General features: G+C 48.6%; 2 protein-coding genes and 1 pseudogene across 3 annotated transcripts; 2 read left to right on the top strand and 1 right to left on the bottom strand.

The window, feature by feature from the left end:
• Positions 1-2638: 2638 nt before the first annotated feature.
• On the top strand, positions 2639-4936 carry LOC136564433 (dynein light chain 1, cytoplasmic-like; annotated as a pseudogene).
• A 127-nt stretch (positions 4937-5063) lies between these two features.
• On the bottom strand, positions 5064-10035 carry COQ5 (coenzyme Q5, methyltransferase). The gene is made up of 7 exons (XM_066562392.1): positions 9888-10035; positions 9347-9496; positions 8634-8861; positions 7811-7917; positions 6098-6186; positions 5781-5892; positions 5064-5664 (listed from the first exon to the last, which is right to left on the bottom strand). The coding sequence occupies exons 1-7, from the start codon at positions 10033-10035 to the stop codon at positions 5563-5565; spliced, it is 936 nt and encodes a 311-aa protein (XP_066418489.1). The 3' UTR covers positions 5064-5562.
• A 2474-nt stretch (positions 10036-12509) lies between these two features.
• On the top strand, positions 12510-15684 carry LOC136564227 (dynein light chain 1, cytoplasmic). Of its 2 annotated transcripts, none has more exons than XM_066562082.1 (3): positions 12510-12642; positions 13172-13309; positions 15077-15684. In XM_066562082.1, the coding sequence occupies exons 2-3, from the start codon at positions 13178-13180 to the stop codon at positions 15212-15214; spliced, it is 270 nt and encodes an 89-aa protein (XP_066418179.1). In that variant the 5' UTR covers positions 12510-12642; positions 13172-13177; the 3' UTR covers positions 15215-15684. The 2 variants fall into 2 exon arrangements, with proteins under 2 accessions (XP_066418179.1, XP_066418178.1); XM_066562081.1 differs by having other exon boundaries at positions 12584-12697.
• The last annotated feature ends 2551 nt before the right edge of the window (positions 15685-18235 follow it).

The raw sequence follows: 18235 nt of genomic DNA, 5'->3' as shown, positions 1-18235 counted from the left end.
TGAGCTTCCTGTGGGGCAGGGCATGTCAGTGCCTCAGTGGGTCTATCACTGGTGGTGCTGAGCCCCAGGGGATGGTGCTGAGCCCCACTGGGCCCTGGCTGCACTTTGAGAGAGGGAGAGACACCCCCTCATGTGCTGGTTCCCCTGCATTCACTGCAGCACTCAGTAAATGGATCCAGTTTCTCTGGAGACCATGGAGATAACCTCACTTAGAGCTGCTGACATTTTTCCACCACCACCAAACTGTAGATCTAAAATTAGATTGGAAGCTCTTGCATATAAATCCCAGGTTTACAAAGAAAATTTCACTGTGGAGATTTCTTTGCCTTTGTGGAAAGAAAAGAAGATGGAAGTAGTTTTATTGGTAATAATGATGATTTTATGTTTTGTTATTAACTGGGAGCCCCAGGAAAAATCTGTTAGTACAGTGATAGGTTGTGCAACACAGAGTGAAAAACCACCTCATGAAAAGTGCTTACAGCCTAAACTGGGAGAGCAATCTCATGAGATGCCTTATCCATTACCCAGTTTTCTTCAGCACCTCCTCTACCCCTGCTATCATCTCCTGTGTTTATTTGTTCTGCCTTTCCCTGCAGCTCTGTCCTGAGGGAAACTCTACTTTTATACTCTTGATTACCAAGTAGGACTGTGATGTATCCCAGGCTTTAATGTTTCTCATTAACAACGTGCACCTCACCCCACACTGCCATTTCCTGCAGTCGTCATCACAATTGTTCCTCCAGCAAACCATTTCTCAATAAATGCAGAGAAACTTGCCTGCAGCTACCAAACACAGCCACCTCCTGAGAGATCCATGGGTGTTTCTGAAGTTCAGTGGGAGCATTTGGAAGATTGTTAAATGGTTCCATTCTGTCAGCACTAAACTGTCCAGTACTCAAAGAACTACTGCAAGTGCTGCAGATACTGAACACAGTTCTGGAAATTAATTACTTACTGTGGCCCCAAGGCCATTCAAAACTTCTTCATGTTTCTAGCACACAAGCAAAGTTGTGAACTGTATCTCTGTTTGGAATGTTAAAACCTGTGAGTCAGGAGTTATTTCTGAGATATTCTAGAGTGACAAAAATATTACATTATGCAGTTTCAGTATTTCTGGGGGCAGTGTATTCTTCTGAGGTTGCCTTAGAGTTTGCAAAAGCAAAGAGTTGCTTGCAGTTATTCTGCTTTTGCTCTGAATGACACTGAGCAGGTAACTACACTGTAAGAATATGCAAAATATTGACATTGCAAGTGAGGTGAATGACTGCTCTTGAGGTGTTTTTTTTTTTTATTTCTACAAGGAAATGGGAGTCCTACCAACCAGTATTTAAAAACCTCTTTTAAATCATCCTGTGCTGTTTGCTGTAGACATGGTTCAGAGTCCTGTTATTAACAGATCAGCTGTGGAAGACTCAACAGCAATGTTCTATCTGCTGACAAGAGTGTAAGCAGAAAGTGCCCCAGGGAGAGTGAAACTAAGAAAACAGAGCACTGATGTTCTACCAAAACATCTTGCTTCATTTAAACAACAAAAAAAAACCCAAAAAAAAAAAAACCCAAAACAAAACCAACCCAACCACCAACCAAAATAACCCCCAAACCAAACACAAACAAACAAAAAAGGCAAGAGTTGCAGAAATGGTGAGGTCTGCAAAAGAAGACATAAAAATCTGATAGATTTGGTTCACTAAAGGAACAAAGTTTGGAGCTGACTTGATCATACCCAGTAAACATGGGTCAGAGATTTCTATCAGAGGTCACTTAGTGTGACTTGAAAAGACACAACTGAAAACAGACTAGTGAACAGGACAGGTGATCAAGTGCCATTCACAAGTTGAGGAACTCCTTCCTTTGACATGGGTGGGCTTCACTCCAGTAAAGAGCATATTACTGAAACAGCAGCCCTAGGTAATATCCCAGTATTCTTTCAGTAATAAAACATACTATTAAAAGGGATATTCCCAACAAGAGCTTGTTCCAAAGAGAAAGTAAGTCTGTTATTGCTTAAACTCAGCATCTCTGTGATCCAGGCTGGGGCAAATAATAAAATGGCTTTTGGGGCCCACATATCACCTATGGAAAGGTGTTTTACAGAAGCTGGTGGACAAATTACAATGCCTTCGAGACTGGGCATACTTTAAGGAACAAGTTTTTTTTTTTCCCAGGATCACCTGATGATGCCACACAGAATCACAGAATTAGATTAGAAAAGACCTCGAGTCCAATCGGTGACTGAACACCACCACGTCAACCAGACCACGACACTCAGTGTCATGTCCAGTATTCCTTAAACACCTGCAGGGACAGTGACAGAACCACCTCTCTTGGGCAGCCCCTTCCACTGTCTAATCACCAGTTCTGCGAAGAAATTCCTCCCAATACCCAACCTAAACCTCCCCAGGCGCAGCAGACCAGTAGCACGGGAGTCAGGACTGGAAGCTTTCCATACAGAGCCCAAATCTACGTGACCATCCCAAAACATGAGCCCCGTTCCCCCGGTACCTCCCTGCGTCCCGTCGGTTGCCATGGGAACGGAAGCGGCGCGGGGCATCGCGGGCCGCAAGACAATGCTGCAGTAAAACCCGGCCGGGCGCCGCGTCTCAGCCAATGGGCATTCAGGGGCCGGCAGCGCTGACCAATGGGAACCCGGGAGGCGGTGCCGGTGGCCAATGGGAGGGGGGTCGGCGTTCAGGGGGCGGGGCAGAGACGTTGCTAGGCGCGCACGGACCAGAGCGCAGCGCCCTCCGCTCTGCAGCGCCGCTCCCGCAGCGCCCGCACGGTGAGGGACGGGGCGCAGGCGGCTCCAGAGACTCTGCCAGCCCGGTACCGGGGACCTCGCGTGTCCCGGCGGTGCCACCGTGCCTGGGCTCTTCCCTGGCCGCCGCCTCCGGTTTTCCCGCATCCCCGGCAGCTGCCGGCGGCACCCGGCAGCCACACGGGGCTCCGAGCCCTTGGCCGCGCGTGCCGGGCTTTCCTCGCCTCCCCCGGGGCAGGGAAGGACCGTCGGGCCGGGCGATGGAGCGGCCGCGCTCTCTCGCGGAGCTCCCGGGTGGCGCCGGGCTGGAGCGGGGCTGGGCAGGGCGGCGGTGCTTGTGCGGCTCCGGCCGGAGAGCGGGTGCCGAACGTGAGGCGGCGATTGAGCCGCCGCTGCTCGGGCCCTGCCCGGGGCCGTGCCCGGCACTCCCGGCCAGGGCGGGGGCACCGCGCGGCGATACCCGTGGGGCAGCAGGTGGTTCTGGGAGGTGCTCCTGCAACTTTGAATTTCCTTCTCTTTTTCTCCAAGCAGGCAATCATGAGTGATCGAAAGGCAGTGATCAAAAATGCGGACATGTCAGAGGAGATGCAGCAAGACTCGGTGGAATGTGCAACTCAAGCCTTGGAGAAATACAACATCGAGAAGGATATCGCTGCTCACATAAAGAAGGTAGATGTTGGCTTGTAATGTGCTCATGAAAAATCAACTGGGGAGAACGCTGCTAGGCAAGTAGCTCTAGAGAAACGAGTTCTAGAGGCACCAGATAATCAAGTTAGACTTTCTCTCTTTCTGTTCTGTTCCCCACCCTTTATGTGGACCTTTCTAGGTGGTTCTGCTTTTCTCTTGTAATGCCTTACACCTTTTCTGCCACTGCCCCATTGTCCAGCTGAGCAGAGAGTGGCACCTGGCTGTCCCTGTGACTGATGAGCTGGTACAAGACACAGGCTCTGTGCAGCCTATTTAAAGAATGGTGCTTTGCCGACCATGTAATAAGTGGGTTTGGTTTTTTTGCCTTTCCCACCACATGTAAGACAAGCTGTTCATGCTAATGCTGAACAGATGGTTCATAGCTTACATTTTGTCACATTTTCTCTCTTGACTCCTACTGGGAGCCTGACTGAGCTGCAAGGAGCTGAAGGGTTTGGTTGAGCAGAACAGAAACTTCCATGTCCACACAAAATTCTTTGCAGCTGACAGCTGTTAGGTACTGCAGTATAAATCCACTCATTGCATGGGTTTGCTCACTGTAGACCTGTACACAGGAGTTTGTTTGTAGCAAGCTCCTGACAGCAGTGTGTCACATCATCATCTCATGACCAGGTGTCAGAGATATGGCAGAGAATTTTCCATCAAGTGTTCTTTCAGCATCCTTACTGCAAAAAAAAAAAAAAAAAGCTAATGAAGTCCATTAGCTTCAGAAATAGAAGCTAATATAGAAAAATACCAGTTTCATTGGAGATTCGGAGATTCAGAACAAGCAGACAAATTCTTAGAAGTTATGGTTTGAGATCATGGCATGACTGTAGGGGAAAAGTTACCTCCCCAAACATATGTTTTAAGCTTATTCCTGCTCTGCTTGGAAGCACTTGTTTTTTTTTTGGTATGACTAAGCAGCAGATGAGTTATAAAGTGACAGATGATCCTTGTGCTTAGGAGCATATGCTGCTCTTTAATTGCCTTCTTCCAAAAGTGATACTTGTTATCAAGTGACAAATCATTGCCAAAAAAGCCTCCCCAACTGTTAGACAATATAAGTATAATTACCATGAAAATGCTGACTTTCTAATTCTCTATTCTGTAGGAATTTGACAAGAAATACAATCCCACGTGGCACTGCATCGTGGGAAGGAACTTTGGCAGCTATGTGACTCATGAGACCAAGCACTTCATCTACTTCTACCTCGGCCAAGTCGCTATTCTTCTGTTCAAGTCTGGCTAGAGCCATGGACTGTTACTGAAACTTGCACCTGGGCACAGGACTGCACACTGATTCCCACCTTCAGCCTTCCTGGGGAAACACATCTTGATCTTCAGGTCTTGTATTGTATTGTTAATGGTCAGGGATTTTGCTGTAGCGGCTGGTATTTTCATTGTGGCTATATAAAAAAGCAAAAATGTCTTCCTTGTATTTATTTTCTTTCAAAAGATGGCTTCTTTGCTAATAAAATCGTTTATCCCTTTGCCCTCTTGAATTGCCCTCTTTATTGCCATGTGAATGAAGGATGAACATCCCCACCTTGATTCCCACACCCCAAATCCATCCTTTCTTAGGAAACCTTCTTACAAGACTGATTTAAGTGGAAAAAAGTTGATGCAGAGCCCTTTTATTTCATAAGCCTTCCATTTGCCTTTGAAAGAAGGAGTCATGGGAAGAAAATCCTTAAACTCCAGATGACAAAGATAATAACAGCTTCATAAAAGTCCATAGTTACTTCATAAATCCAAGTTACTTCTCACAAGTATAATATCCTCCTTCAAAGCTTAGTAAAAAGAAAGGCATCTTATTTGGAGACTAATCAGTCTGTGTCTTTATCCACACCCACTGCCAACTTGCTTCGCTTGTCAGCATTGCTCAGTTTTGGCCACATCCTTTACATTGCACTTGAAGGGAAATGCAAGTGTAAGAAACACCACTGGAGTCACTCCACAGGTTTCTGGTGGGGAGAGGTAACTTGTGTTCTTCTGAGCCCAGCTGCTGAGCAAGTGTCTGCTGCACAACTTCTCAGGACTCCTTTTGATCCCGTTAAAATTCCACAGCTTTCATATCCCTCATGAAAATGATACTTTTGGTGTTTTGGTACCCAGACTCAGAGTTTGAAACCTGAGTGAATGGCAACAATGCCAAAGTTCAAATTCTCATAATCCACTTTGAAAAAGCCTGCATCTTCTATCATTGCCTTCAGCTCCTCCTGAAAAATAAGTGCCATAAGTATTAACAACCTGAAGGCCCGTAAGGCAGCTGGCCACAAGATTATGCTGGAATTGTGTTTTGTGTGTCAGTGAATCTGGGGAAATCCTGCCTTACCTGAGGGGGGAACTGTCGGATGCTCTCCACAAGATACTGGTAAGATCTCCAGTCACCAGCAATAACCTCACCCAGAACAGGGATAACCTGGAAACTGTAGAGATCATAGAGCCTGCACAGAGAGATGGTAAATACAGATTAACAGAAACAAATTTAAACCCTCTCCAACACGAGCTGCTCTCTGTGCCACTAGGCTGTACAGTCTGTAGCTGCTTTAAAAGTGCACCAAGATGTGGTCTCAAAGTGTCTCCACATCTTATTCTGAGTACAAACAAGAGAGCCCTGTGACTTGGCATAAAGCATCACCATGCTCCTACCTGGAAAGAAGAGGGTTGCTGACATGACTGAATTCAAGGCAGAGAAATCTTCCTCCTGGTTTCAGCACACGATAGGCCTCTTGAAGTGCCTGAGACAAAGCAGATGTGATAAGTTTGCTTCTGTAGAACAGCACCTGCCTATTATCATGCCATGTGATGTTATCATGCAACCCTGATGAACCGAGGGGAATGAAGAGTATCCTGACTGGCAATCTGCAATATTTACTGTAGAGAAGCATCCCAAGACAAGTATAAAAAAGCCCCAAATGTGCCACAAACCCAAAGCACAAATACTCTTGCTGTTACATAAATAGATTTTTACAAGGCTTTGTGTCAAAACTGTGATGTCAGGTTTGCAACTTTCTTTCCCTACTCGCAACTGATGAAAGTTTGTTGGCTGAGCTCTTATAATTACAGACCAAACACAAAAGGGAGAAGGTGACTCAGCTACAAGAAACTGAAAATCAAAAACAGGCATGATAATTTTTTTTCAATCAAAAGATTTTACTGTGAGGCACACCCAAAGGTTCAAAGAAGGAATGATACTGGGTTTCGGATGAGCAATGTGTAAGAACAGGAAGGAAAGAGAAAGAAGAAAATCTTTGGCTACTTTGAAAATTCCATCCTGCATCAAAATGGAACACCTAACAAGAATCTAGACAAAATCCTGTTTAAAACTGTATGTTCTTTCATACAAGAGCAGAGTTGTATTCCAGAACCTCTGAAGGTTGTACATTTTTTTGACTTCAACTGTCCTGTTCCTATGGGATAAAATATCAACACTACACAGGAGCTCTGCACAAGTCTTGGCAGCTTGAGTGTGTTTTGTATCAGGTCTCCAGGGAGCTCTGCGACCACACTGTTGTATGCACGAAGGCAAAGAGCCTGTGCTTTGGAAGGGTGCAGACAAAGCACCTGGAAAAGCCACATGCACATTAAGTTCAAAGGAAAATGGTTCAAGGTGGTTTGGATCCAAATGCTTCACCTTCCACAGGAGCTCTGCCAAGGTTGTAACACACTCCTCCAAAACAGACAATGAGTGCCTCCAGACAGGTGTCACCCCCACAACAGCCAGTCCTTCTCAAAGGACAGAGATAGTTCAGAACTATCTGATAGTTAGAGTAAAAGAGTACTATTTATCCTAATTAAAATCATACTTGTTCTTTATAGGGATCTCTGCCACCAGCCAGTGTAAAGACACTCAGCAGCAGTGGGCTGAGCAGGCTGGTTCAACAGCAGTGGGGGCAGCAGCCTCCTTCCCACTCTGCTCTGGCAGCTCTGTTGGCTCAGGCAGGGAAACAGAGGGGGACAGGACCCACTGTTGGTGGGATATAGATCAGGTGCTGCAGGAGGATTTGAGATGTGCAGCCTGACTGCTCTGTGCATGTGCAGATCCACCCATCCATGCCATAGGTCAGGAGAAGGTGGGGAATGACTGTAACATGCAGCCCTTTGCCTTAGGAACCTGAGACTGGGTGGCTTGCCAAGCTGGAAGGATTGGGTGCAACTGGTATAAATCTATCTTTTTATTACAAAGGTGGGGCACTTAATTGCATTTTCTATTCACACAAGTTGCACACTACATGCCACTTATTTTAAATGTTTCAGGAGTAGACTAGCATCTTCCTTTATCCAAAGGAGTTCCTAGTTTGCTTCCTTCGTAGAATAAAAAATCATAAGGACCCCACATCAGGATACACTACAGTAACTTACCAGATCAATACGAGTTACATTTCGGATTCCAAAGGCAATTGTGTAAACATCAAACTTATCATCATCAAAGGGCAACTCTTCAGCATTCCCAAGTACCCAGGACAAGCCTGTAGTGAAAGACAAGTCATAGAACTGAGCTCAGACTGCTCCAGAAAGGCTAGAACTTACCAATTCTAGAAGGAATTGATTATTTTAAAGTGATATTGAAAGCAAATGTTTCCATTTTGCAGTTTTGTTAGAGGAAAGACACCTTGGCCTCTACTTGCAAATCTTTCAAGACAGAGTAGTTGATTTTGCAGATCAGCCAAAACATCATTCTGCACATACATACACTGAATATGTGCCACAAGGATTTTACCCAAAACTTGCATCATAGTGGAAAGCACTGTTGGCTGCCATTTGTGGTAAAGTTGTAAAAGAGAATCTCTGCTCAAACTGTAGCTATGGACAATTACTAACATCTTACCATGCAACAATGGCCAAAACACTCAACACATTTTGCTAGAAAGCTCCCACAGGTTGAGGAACATGAAAAGCCACACTCCCTCCATCAGGACTATCAGTATGTGATGCAGTTGCAGCTGTGTTGCTTCCTAGTCCCCAAAGGATCAAGACCACATCTATCTGTAGAGCATGTATGTCCAGGTCATTGGCAAGCAGACTAAATGCACAATCAGTGACTGTGCAACTCATGCTCCTTTTCTCCATGCACAGCTCCCACTCTTCCTGAATGTACACAGGGAAACAGCAAAAAAACCTCTGTCCCTCACAATTTCTTGCAATCAGGAATTCCTTTCCAGCCACAGTACAAAGCATTATTTACCTTCAGAGTAGCCAAGATGCTGTGCTTTCTGCTTCCCAACTTTTAACATTTCTCTGTTGATGTCACAGACCACCACTTGGGAATCCCCTAGTGAGTTGTTAAATTTGTCATTCTGGTAACTCTCAAAAATTTCCTGCCATGACAAATTCTGATGGTGCTTGAGCTTCCTCTGGAGCTGGCGTTGTCGTACAGAGCGAACATAATTAATGAATCGAAAGGCAATGTCACCTGCAGTTGTTTCAAAGGAAAGACACACATTTTGGAGTATTTTCTGACTCCAGGGAGTTGAAACATAAGGCTTTGAACATCCAACTGACTTACTATTTCTTTTTAGTCATATATATTTATAAAAACACCCCCTCAGACACACTGTAATAGACACAGAAAGTGTGTGTGTGTGTACATGGGTAAAGACAAAAAGGGAACTTATTAAAATCAAAGAGTCCATGATATTCTATAAATTCACACAGTTTCCCATAACATAACATGACAGGACTATAACACTTTCAGACCCTTAATGCAAGATATTACAAAACACAAAGATATCAGTTCTCAACCCTTCCCTGGGAAAGTCAAGTAGATGCTTCACTAGCTTTAAAGACAGGGAGCTAAGGGTGAGGAAAAAAAAACAGCGGGAAACGTAATTCTGAGCAGATTCAAACAGCTGAAAAAGAGTGTGGCATTGTCATGTGGAACTCACCCAAATTATTTACCTGTTCCCCCAGCAACATCAAGGAGGAGTGTTCCTGGGCAAGGGTTCATTTTATGCACGAGGATATCCTTCCACACCCGATGAATTCCTAGAGTCATTGAATCATTCATTACATCGTATTTCTTGGCCACATTTTCAAAGACCTGATAAACTGCAAAGAAAGGACATGGGAATGAGATGCAATTTACTTAAAAATGCTTATGTCTAAGTAAAACTTGTCCTTTATTGCCCTGTGGAGGTCTGTCCACTATGTGGAGCTGAAAAATGCCACCAAAAAAACCAAAAAAGATTGAATTGACTGAGCCTGTTGCCTGACAAAGGTCTCTGGAGAAGCACAGCCTTCCCGAGCTGAGGGAAGTAGCAGTGATATTATGATTTTATTCACCGAGACTCCCGGTAACGCCTCAAACAAGGGCCCAACCCCACACACGTCCCCAGCACTGTGGATGGAGAACGATCACCGGCTGCCGGGAGCCCAGCTCGGCGCCGGGCCCGGCCCGGCCTCGCCCGCCCTCTCCCGCCGCCGCCGTCGCCGCCCTCACTTTTCTCCCTCCTCTCCTCCTCCGTCACGGTCTGGAAGCCGAAATGCATCTCCGGCCCCGCGGCCAGGCCGCGCTGCGCCCGCAGAGCTGCGGCGGGCCGGGACAGCAGCGCCCGGCAGCGGCACCGCCACAGCTGCAGCGCCGCCATCTTCGGCACGGCCGGCGGGGGCGGCGCTGCGCCCGTAGAGCTCCTACCGGACAGACCCGGGAGAGCGCTGCGCCCGTAGAGCTCCTACCGGACAGACCCGGGAGAGCGCTGCGCCCGTAGAGCTCCTACCGGGACAGAGCCGGGAGAGCGCTGCGCCCGTAGAGCTCCTACCGGACAGACCTGGGAGAGCGGTGCGCCCGTAGAGCTCCTACCGGGACAGACCTGGGAGAGCGCTAGGCCCGTAGAGCTCCTACCGGGACAGAGCCGGGAGAGCGCTGCGCCCGTAGAGCTCCTACCGGGACAGAGCCGGGAGAGCGCTGCGCCCGTAGAGCTCCTACCGGGACAGAGCCGGGAGAGCGCTGCGCCCGTAGAGCTCCTGCCGGACAGACCCGGGAGAGCGTTGCGCCCGTAGAGCTCCTGCCGGACAGAGCCGGGAGAGCGCTGCGCCCGTAGAGCTCCTACCGGGACAGAGCCGGGAGAGCGCTGCGCCCGTAGAGCTCCTACCGGGACAGAGCCGGGAGAGCGCTGCGCCCGTAGAGCTCCTACCGGGACAGAGCCGGGAGAGCGCTGCGCCCGTGCCCGCTCCCACTGGGGACGTTCCCCGCAGTCCAAGGCGCCGCCGCTCCTGCCGGACACGGTCACCGACCACCCCTGCCCCCCGGTGTTCCACCCCTACTCTGCGGTGGAACCTGTGTTGTGAGGACAAACGTGACGGGGGAAAAAAAACAAACCAAAAACCCAAACCAAACACAACCCTCACGGTGTACTTGAATAATTTTGCAAATAGTTCAACTTTATTTTATTTAGCTGTTCTTTAGATTTTTAATTTTGCAGTTTTCTTCACTTAAAGTGAAGCCTCGTAGGGAACAGGAGGGAGGGTTTGTGGGTTCTGATGAATTGCAAGGAGGAGTGAAAGATGCTTTGATTCCGGTTAGGAGCATTAGGACACATTAGAAACTTAACTTTTCTTTTCTTTTCCTTTCCTTTCCTTTCCTTTCCTTTTCTTCTTTTCCCAAAACTTGCCCTGCTTATCACACTACTTGAATCATCCAGGAGTTCTGCCAGCTTTGTAGATACAAAAAAATTACTTAACCCATTCTCAGGAGAGATGACATCATGCTATTAAAATCAGCCCAGGGACTGCATTCCCAGGGCATGAGCTGGGCTCCCTCACCCAGGACCTTCCTGCCATATTGGGACTTTTAGCACCATCATCAGACCACACCACGATTTTCTCCTATTTTCCTCATATAATATTTTTTAACTCAATGTTCTTTGCAGTGGGATGCCCTCCGAAGCATATTTGGTTTTGTTGGGTTATTTTTCTCAGCCTGAGCTATAGTGACAGGTGATCTTTGCCTACCAGAGCAGTGACCTGGAGAGTCCCTCTCATGCTGTAGTCATGGACACCAGTGACCACCTCCATTCACAGAGTCACAGAACAGGTCAAGCTGGAAGGGACCACTGTGGGTCATATGGTCCAACCTTCCTGCTCCAGCAGGGTCATCCCAGAGCACATGGCACAGGATTGTGTCCAAATGGTTCTGGAATATCTCCACTGAAGGAGACTCCACAACCTCTCTGGGCAACCTGTTCCAGTGCACAGTCACCTGCACAGTGAAGAAATTCTTCTTCGTCCTCAGGTGGAACTTCCTGTGCATCAGTTTCTGCCTGTTGTCTGTCTCTTGTCCTATTTCTCAGCACCACCAAGAAGACCCTGGTCCATCCTCTGACACCCACCCTGTAAATATTTGTACATATTAATGAGGCCCCCTGCCAGCTGTCTTTTCTTGAGGCTGAACAGGCCCGGCTTTCTCAGCGTTCCCTCATATAAGAGATACTCTGATCCCTTACTGATCTGTGCTGCCCTCCACTGGACCTGCTCCAGCAGCTTTATGTCTCTCTTGTCCTGAGGAGCAGAGATGGACACAGCACTCCAGATGTGCTGAGCAGAGGGGCAGCATCACCTCCCTGACCTGCTGGCAATGCTCTCCCTAATGCTCCCCAGGATTCCATTGGCTCCCTTGGCCCCCAAGGCACACTGCTGGCTCAGGGACAGTTTGTTATCCACGAGGACCCCAAGCTCCGTCTCCGCAGAGCCGCTTTCTAGCCAGTCATCACCTGTACTCGGGGTTATTCCTTCCCCCTCTTCCTTCCTGCATTCAAGCAGCTCAGCCGTGAAGAAAAGAACAAAGCGATTGGGCAGGGCTGCGCACGGCCGGAGAGCCGCCGGTCGCTGCCTGTCCCGCGCTGGGCCGGCGGGGCCGGGGCTGCCCCAAGGCCGGGCCCGCCGCGCCTCACCGCGGCCGCCGGTCGCCATGGCAACGTCCGCAAAGCATGCCGGGCTGAAAGAAATTGCTGCGGCAAAACCCTGCAAGAGCGCTGCAGCGGGACCAATAAGATCTCGGGGTGATTGTGGCGGTGACCAATGGCCGACGGCCGCTGCTGAGGGGGCGGGGCTGGGGGCGCTCGGAGGCGCCGGCGGCGCGCGCGGGTCGGTTAAACAGCCGCGGCGGCGGAGCCGAGTGCGTGCCTCGCTCCGCGCCGTCCCGCACCGTCACCGGCTCTGCATCCGCACCGCGCCGATACTGCGGCGCCCACTCGACGGTGAGGGCAAGGCGTTGCCGACTTGAGCATTGGGCAGGGGTAGCAGCCGAGAGAGGTCAGGTCCGGCTCGGGAAGTCTGGGACTGGGCAACCCCCCCCATGCCTGGGCTCTTCCCGGCCGCCGCCTCCGGTTTTCCCGCATCCTCGGCAGCTGCCGGCGGCACCCGGCAGCCACAAGGGGCTCCGAGCCCTTGGCCGCGCGTGCCGGGCTTTCCTTGCCTCCCTCGGGGGAGGGGACGGGCGTCAGGCTGGGCTCGCGGAGCTCCCGGAGCAGCGCCGGCCTGGGGAGGGCCGGGAGGGCGGCGGTGCTTGTGCGGCTCCGGCCGGAGAGCGGGTGCCGAACGTGAGGCGGCGATTGAGCCGCCGCTGCTCGGGCCCTGCTCGGGGCCGTGCCCGGCACTCCCGGCCAGGGCGGGGGCACCGCGCGGCGCCCGAGAGCGCGCTGGGAATGGCGATACCCGTGGGGCAGCGGGTGGTTCTGGGAGGTGCTCCTGCAACTTTGAATTTCCTTCTCTTTTTCCTCCAAGCAGGCAATCATGAGTGATCGAAAGGCAGTGATCAAAAATGCGGACATGTCAGAGGAGATGCAGCAAGATGCTGTGGAATGTGCAACTCAAGCCTTAGAGAAATACAACATCGAGAAGGATATCGCTGCTCACATAAAGAAGGTAGATGTTGGCTTATAATGCTCTCATGATATCTCTATGCACATGAAAAATCAACTGGGGAGAACGCTGCTAGGCAAGTAGTGCTAGAAAAACAAGTTCTAGAGACGCTAGATAATCAAGTTGGACTTTCTCTTTAGGCTGATGTCCGTGTGTTCCTTTACCCACCCTTTACGGGCCCTTTCTAGGGGCTGCTTTTTTCTTGCAGTGCTTTCTGCTTACGGCCTTTTTAGCCGCTGTCTGTTGTCCACGTGAGGATAGAGTGGCACCTGACTGTCCCTGTGACTGATGAGCTGGTACAAAACACAGGGACTCTATTGAGTTCTCCTGTGGTTTTCCTCTGAGAGGTAGCTTGTTCTGGGTTTTGTTTGTATTTAACTTAATCTTAAGGATCTTTTTACAATTCTTGCCAGCTGGATCAAAAATAGGGAAAAAGTGCTTTTCTGTAATTCTCTGTAATCACACCTCTCCTTACGTAGTGATATAAGCAAGAAAGAAAAAAAGATCCTGGTGGCACTGCTTATCTGTTGTTTGCAACATCTGTGTCATCCTTTATGTAGGATTAACAATACATGAGAAAGATCTAGTTCAGATTATATTTCCTGCTTCGTCAGCTCAGGAGAACGGAGAAATGAAAGTGCGTCAGTAGAAGTTAAAGATCTGAGAGGAAGAGCTGTTGAAATGTTGAGGCTGATTGGACTGAAACTGTCTGGAGTTAACTGCTTGGCACGAGGAGCTAAGTTTGGTAAAGGTTTAGGCCACAAGCTGTGAATTTTCACATAGATATGTTAACTTTTACTTAGCACTGTGAGAAAGGGCCTCAAGAGCTGGTTCAAGCTGGAAAATAAGGAAGTTATAACTGTCAGCAGAAATCACAACGTGAGAGATAAAAAAGACTGTCCAGAGACAATGAAAAAACCCCAATAAAGAGCAAGAAGTCCCCACACCGTGCTGTTATTATTAGTCAGAACTGTGAGGGGTGGGGAGCTGAGACTGGGAGGGTGTAATTGCCTGGCAGTTTCTTTGTCCGGGTCCTTCTGAAGGCACCCAGCTGGAGCTGTTCTGCTGCTGTACCCCTCAAAGCCTGGGGCTCTGCTCCAGGATACCTGGGGTGGAGGTGACTTTAAAATTTGGGATACCTAGAGTGGAGAAGTTTCTCTAACATGAGAAGTAATTCATCCATGCAGAACAATTGTTTCTTTTAAAGAAATACTTGTTTGCTATGACCAGAATACCGATTGGCTTTTTTTCTCCAGACACAGAAAGTACCTATTGAAAATTGAAAAGAGAGTTTAGTACTTTTCAGATATCCTTCATTGCAACTACTGGGAATTAATAGAGGTTTTGTTTGAAAATATGTAAAGCACAATTGCTTAGATTTATTGATCATACTGTTGTTACATAGCAGGTGGCAGAGAATTTTCTGTTTAGTAGCTGTGCTGCTGATAAACAAGTGTAAATTATGACTTTGTCTCTTTGGGTACAAAACTAATGGTGAATCTTTTACTTGAGAATTGTAGATTCAATCATGTTATGAATTATGGGGGAATAGAAGACTACTTTCCTTCAACAAAAGTAATATTTTACACTTAGTACTGCTCAGTTAGGAAGCACTGTGGGGTTTTTGCGTGTCTGACTAAGCAGCAGGTGAACAATAAGATGTAAATAAAATAATCCTAGTACTTAAAGAGCATCTGTTCTTCCTCTGATTGCCTTGCTCAGAAGGTACCTATTAGAAGAGTTCTTAATTTGTAGTGATCTGTTTTGCAGGAGTTTGACAAGAAATACAATCCCACTTGGCACTGCATCGTGGGAAGGAATTTTGGCAGCTATGTGACTCATGAGACCAAGCACTTCATCTACTTCTACCTCGGCCAAGTCGCTATTCTTCTGTTCAAGTCTGGCTAGAGCCATGGACTGTTACTGAAACTTGCATCCAGTTACAGGACTCTGACTAGTTACTGCAGCCTTCCCGAGGACACAGGCCTTGATCTTCAAGGGCGATGGCAGGGATTATGTTGTAACAGATGACAGTACATCGTGGATATAAAAAGGAAAAGTACCAAAAAAGTCTTCCTTGTATTTATTTTTTTCCAGAAGGCTCCTCCTTTTGCTATTAGAGCTTTTGGAGCAGTTTTGCTTTTGCAAGTTTTATAGCCATCTACTGTATTTCCTGATTACTGCTAGTGCTATGCAAGTACTGACAGTGTGTTTAGCTCTTTATGTTCCAAACTTCTCTTATTTTTTTGATTTTACTTTTATAAAATAATTTTCCCCCTCTTGTTTTGCTGGATTTGCTGTCCCAAAATCTGAGCTGTTTCTTTTTTCTGCTGTCTCTGGAGAAGTGTACTGGAGAATAAAAGCCAAGTTCTACCCCAGCCAGGTTGTTATTTCTGGCTGATTTGTATGTTGTGGTGACGGTGGATGACTGGGTCTGGGTGGGCCATGGGGAGTGCAGCCTGAGGGGGTGTGTGGGGCTCTGTGTGGGGCTGTACTGCAGCCCACGGGCTTGGACTCCATCCTGGGCATGGAATGGAGCCACCCCTGCTGTCCTGGCAACAAAGGACAACAGCTGCACTCGCCCAGGGGGAGTGGGAGCCCCAGGGCAGTGCTTGTGGCCGTGTGGGTGGCAGGGCCTGGCTCCCTGCCAGAGAGCAGCTGCTGAACATGAGCTGTGTTTGAGCAGCTGCTGCTCGGGCTGTGCCCCTGCCTGGCACACCCGGCTGATGCTGTGCAGTGACACTGGTGGCACTAAGGGCACGCTGAGAATGGCAGTCCCTGTGGGGCTGCTTGGCAGGGGCTTCCTCCTGCAACTAGACCCTCTTCACTGGTTGGTATAAACACCCCTGTATGATCAGGCAGCTATGGTACAGGACAGACACATGCCAAAGAAGTGCAGCAGCTTCTGCAGGGTCCATTAGGGCTGTGGAGAAATGGGAAGTTGAAAGAGAAATCACGGTCATTACAAAGAGGATTAATGATTGATTGTAATAGCCTTTCATGGAACACTCCACACCAGACGTCAAGGGGGAACAGTTGGAAAAGTGAAATACTGTGATCATGTGATACTTAGGTTATTTTCCTGGGGCCTGGTGTCACCTCAAAGAAAGCTCTTCCAAAATCCAGAATACCTGAAAGCTGAGCTAAATACATAAGTAACCAAGGAGCACTGTGGTTAGACAGGCCTGTGCGCTGTCAGGGACAAGTAGGAGCTACAGTAGCCTTGGCCTGGGTCGAAGGCCATCTGTCTGTCCCATGTCCAACTCCTGGTGGCGTGTTGCAGAGAAGGAAAATATGTGGAGCCTTGAAGATAAGCCCAGTGTCCTCTGTGTTTTTCCAGAAACCCCAGACTCTGCTGATAGCCGCTATCGTGCTGAGAAAAAACTCAGGAACTCTTCCCAGTGTGGGCTCAAAGCTCCTTGACCAACTAGAGTTAATGGCCAGCCAGGCCAATGGAACGACCTGGGCTCTTGTTCTTGTAGAGCAAACGGTGCTTTCAGGAGGAGCGGGAGACATTTAGTCGATCCCCTCCCTGTTCATTGCAGCGTCCACAGCATTACAATTATTTTAGCAGAGATAGGCCGCAGCCGTTCTCCCTGGTGTCCCCGGTTACCGGGGCCGCGGGACCGGCGGCGTTCCCGTCGCCATGGGAATGGGAGCGGGCGCGCGGCACGCCGGGCTGGGGAACGCCCCGCCCATCATCTCGCGTCTGGCCAATGAGCTCCTGGGGAACTCCTGGCGCTGACCAATGGCTGGCGGCCGGCGCGCAGGGGGCGTGGCCAGGGCGCTCGGGAGCAATGGCGGCGGAGGCGGAGCCGCCGGACAGGGACGGCAGTGCGCGGCCGGGCCGTGACGGGAGATGGGGGCTTGCCGCCCTTCCCGTGCCCGGGGACATTGCATGGCACACCCGGCCAACGCTGCCCTCGCCCTTCCCCTGCCCGGCACACCGGCCAACGCTGCCCGGCCACAGCGGTGGCACCGAGCGGCGCCCGAGAGCGCGCTGGCAGTGACAATCCCTGTGGGGCTGCTTGGCGGGTGGTTCTGGCAGGGAGCTGCTCCTGCAACTTTGAATGCTTTTTTATTATAGGCTTATTCTGTTTATTCTGTGTGACCTGACGGTTGTGATAAAGAATACGGAGCTGTCTGAAGCGATGCTCTGCCGGGTGCCAGTCGGGCTCTGTAGTGTTGAGTGTGGCACTGCAGCTCATGTAATTAGGGCAAGTGTTTGCTACTAATACCTTCCTATTGAGCACTGTTTGAAGTACATGGTTGTTTTTATTTGGAGAAAGATTTCCTTGTATTTATTTTCTTTCCACAGCAAGTTGATTTGCTAATAAAAATGTTGCATTTTGCTTTTAAAAGTTTTGTGTCTGTCTACTCTCTTTCTGATATGCATGTCTGTTTCTTATTTATTTTCAAATGTGGAGGAGCAACTTTGTTAGAAAGTTGAAGGTTTTTCCCCCCCTCAAATCCAGATCTAAACACTGTGGTAACTACACTCACAGCTTGGTCAGTAATTCTAAGAATAATAGACCTAAATAGGGAACAACCAGGTGCTAAAATAAGGCCTTTACGAGGATTTTCTTAAAATAATATTTATAGAGGATTTGTTTGAAATGTGTAAAACACAAATTCCTGAATTTGTTGATCATACTAGTGTTACAGAGCACATGGCCTGTGCATACAAAACTAGCAGTGAAGCTTTTACTTGAGGGATGTACATTCAGATCATGGTATGAGTTTAGGGGGTAAAGATGCCCTTATATTCTCTACCTGTACTTTTTTTAAGAAGCTGGGAATTGCTCTCCCACAGAACTTGAAGCTCTCATCCCCAAAACAATGGAAAAAGCATCAGGAGATTCATTCAAGAATGCATTTTAAAGGTTAAAAGAAATGTCTTTAGGATCCGAGTTGCCTTGAGAATTGTTT

The sequence above is a fragment of the Molothrus aeneus genome, chromosome 18 (genome assembly GCF_037042795.1).
Source record: "Molothrus aeneus isolate 106 chromosome 18, BPBGC_Maene_1.0, whole genome shotgun sequence".
NCBI lineage: Eukaryota > Metazoa > Chordata > Aves > Passeriformes > Icteridae > Molothrus > Molothrus aeneus.
Note: the sequence above shows the minus strand (reverse complement) of the source record. Positions and strands in the feature narration are given on the sequence as shown.

Bases quoted from the DNA above. Each gene is read 5' to 3' on its own strand.
- COQ5 (XM_066562392.1), bottom strand. From the start codon at position 10,035: ATGGCGGCGCTGCAGCTGTGGCGGTGCCGCTGCCGGGCGCTGCTGTCC. The intron at 8,862-9,346 runs GTAAATAATTTG...AAACAACTGCAG, and splicing joins TGATGTTGCTGGGGGAACAG to GTGACATTGCCTTTCGATTC. The intron at 7,918-8,633 runs GTAAATAATGCT...CTTTCACTACAG, and splicing joins GCATCTTGGCTACTCTGAAG to GCTTGTCCTGGGTACTTGGG.
- LOC136564227 (XM_066562082.1), top strand. From the start codon at position 13,178: ATGAGTGATCGAAAGGCAGTGATCAAAAATGCGGACATGTCAGAGGAG. The intron at 13,310-15,076 runs GTAGATGTTGGC...TCTGTTTTGCAG, and splicing joins TCGCTGCTCACATAAAGAAG to GAGTTTGACAAGAAATACAA.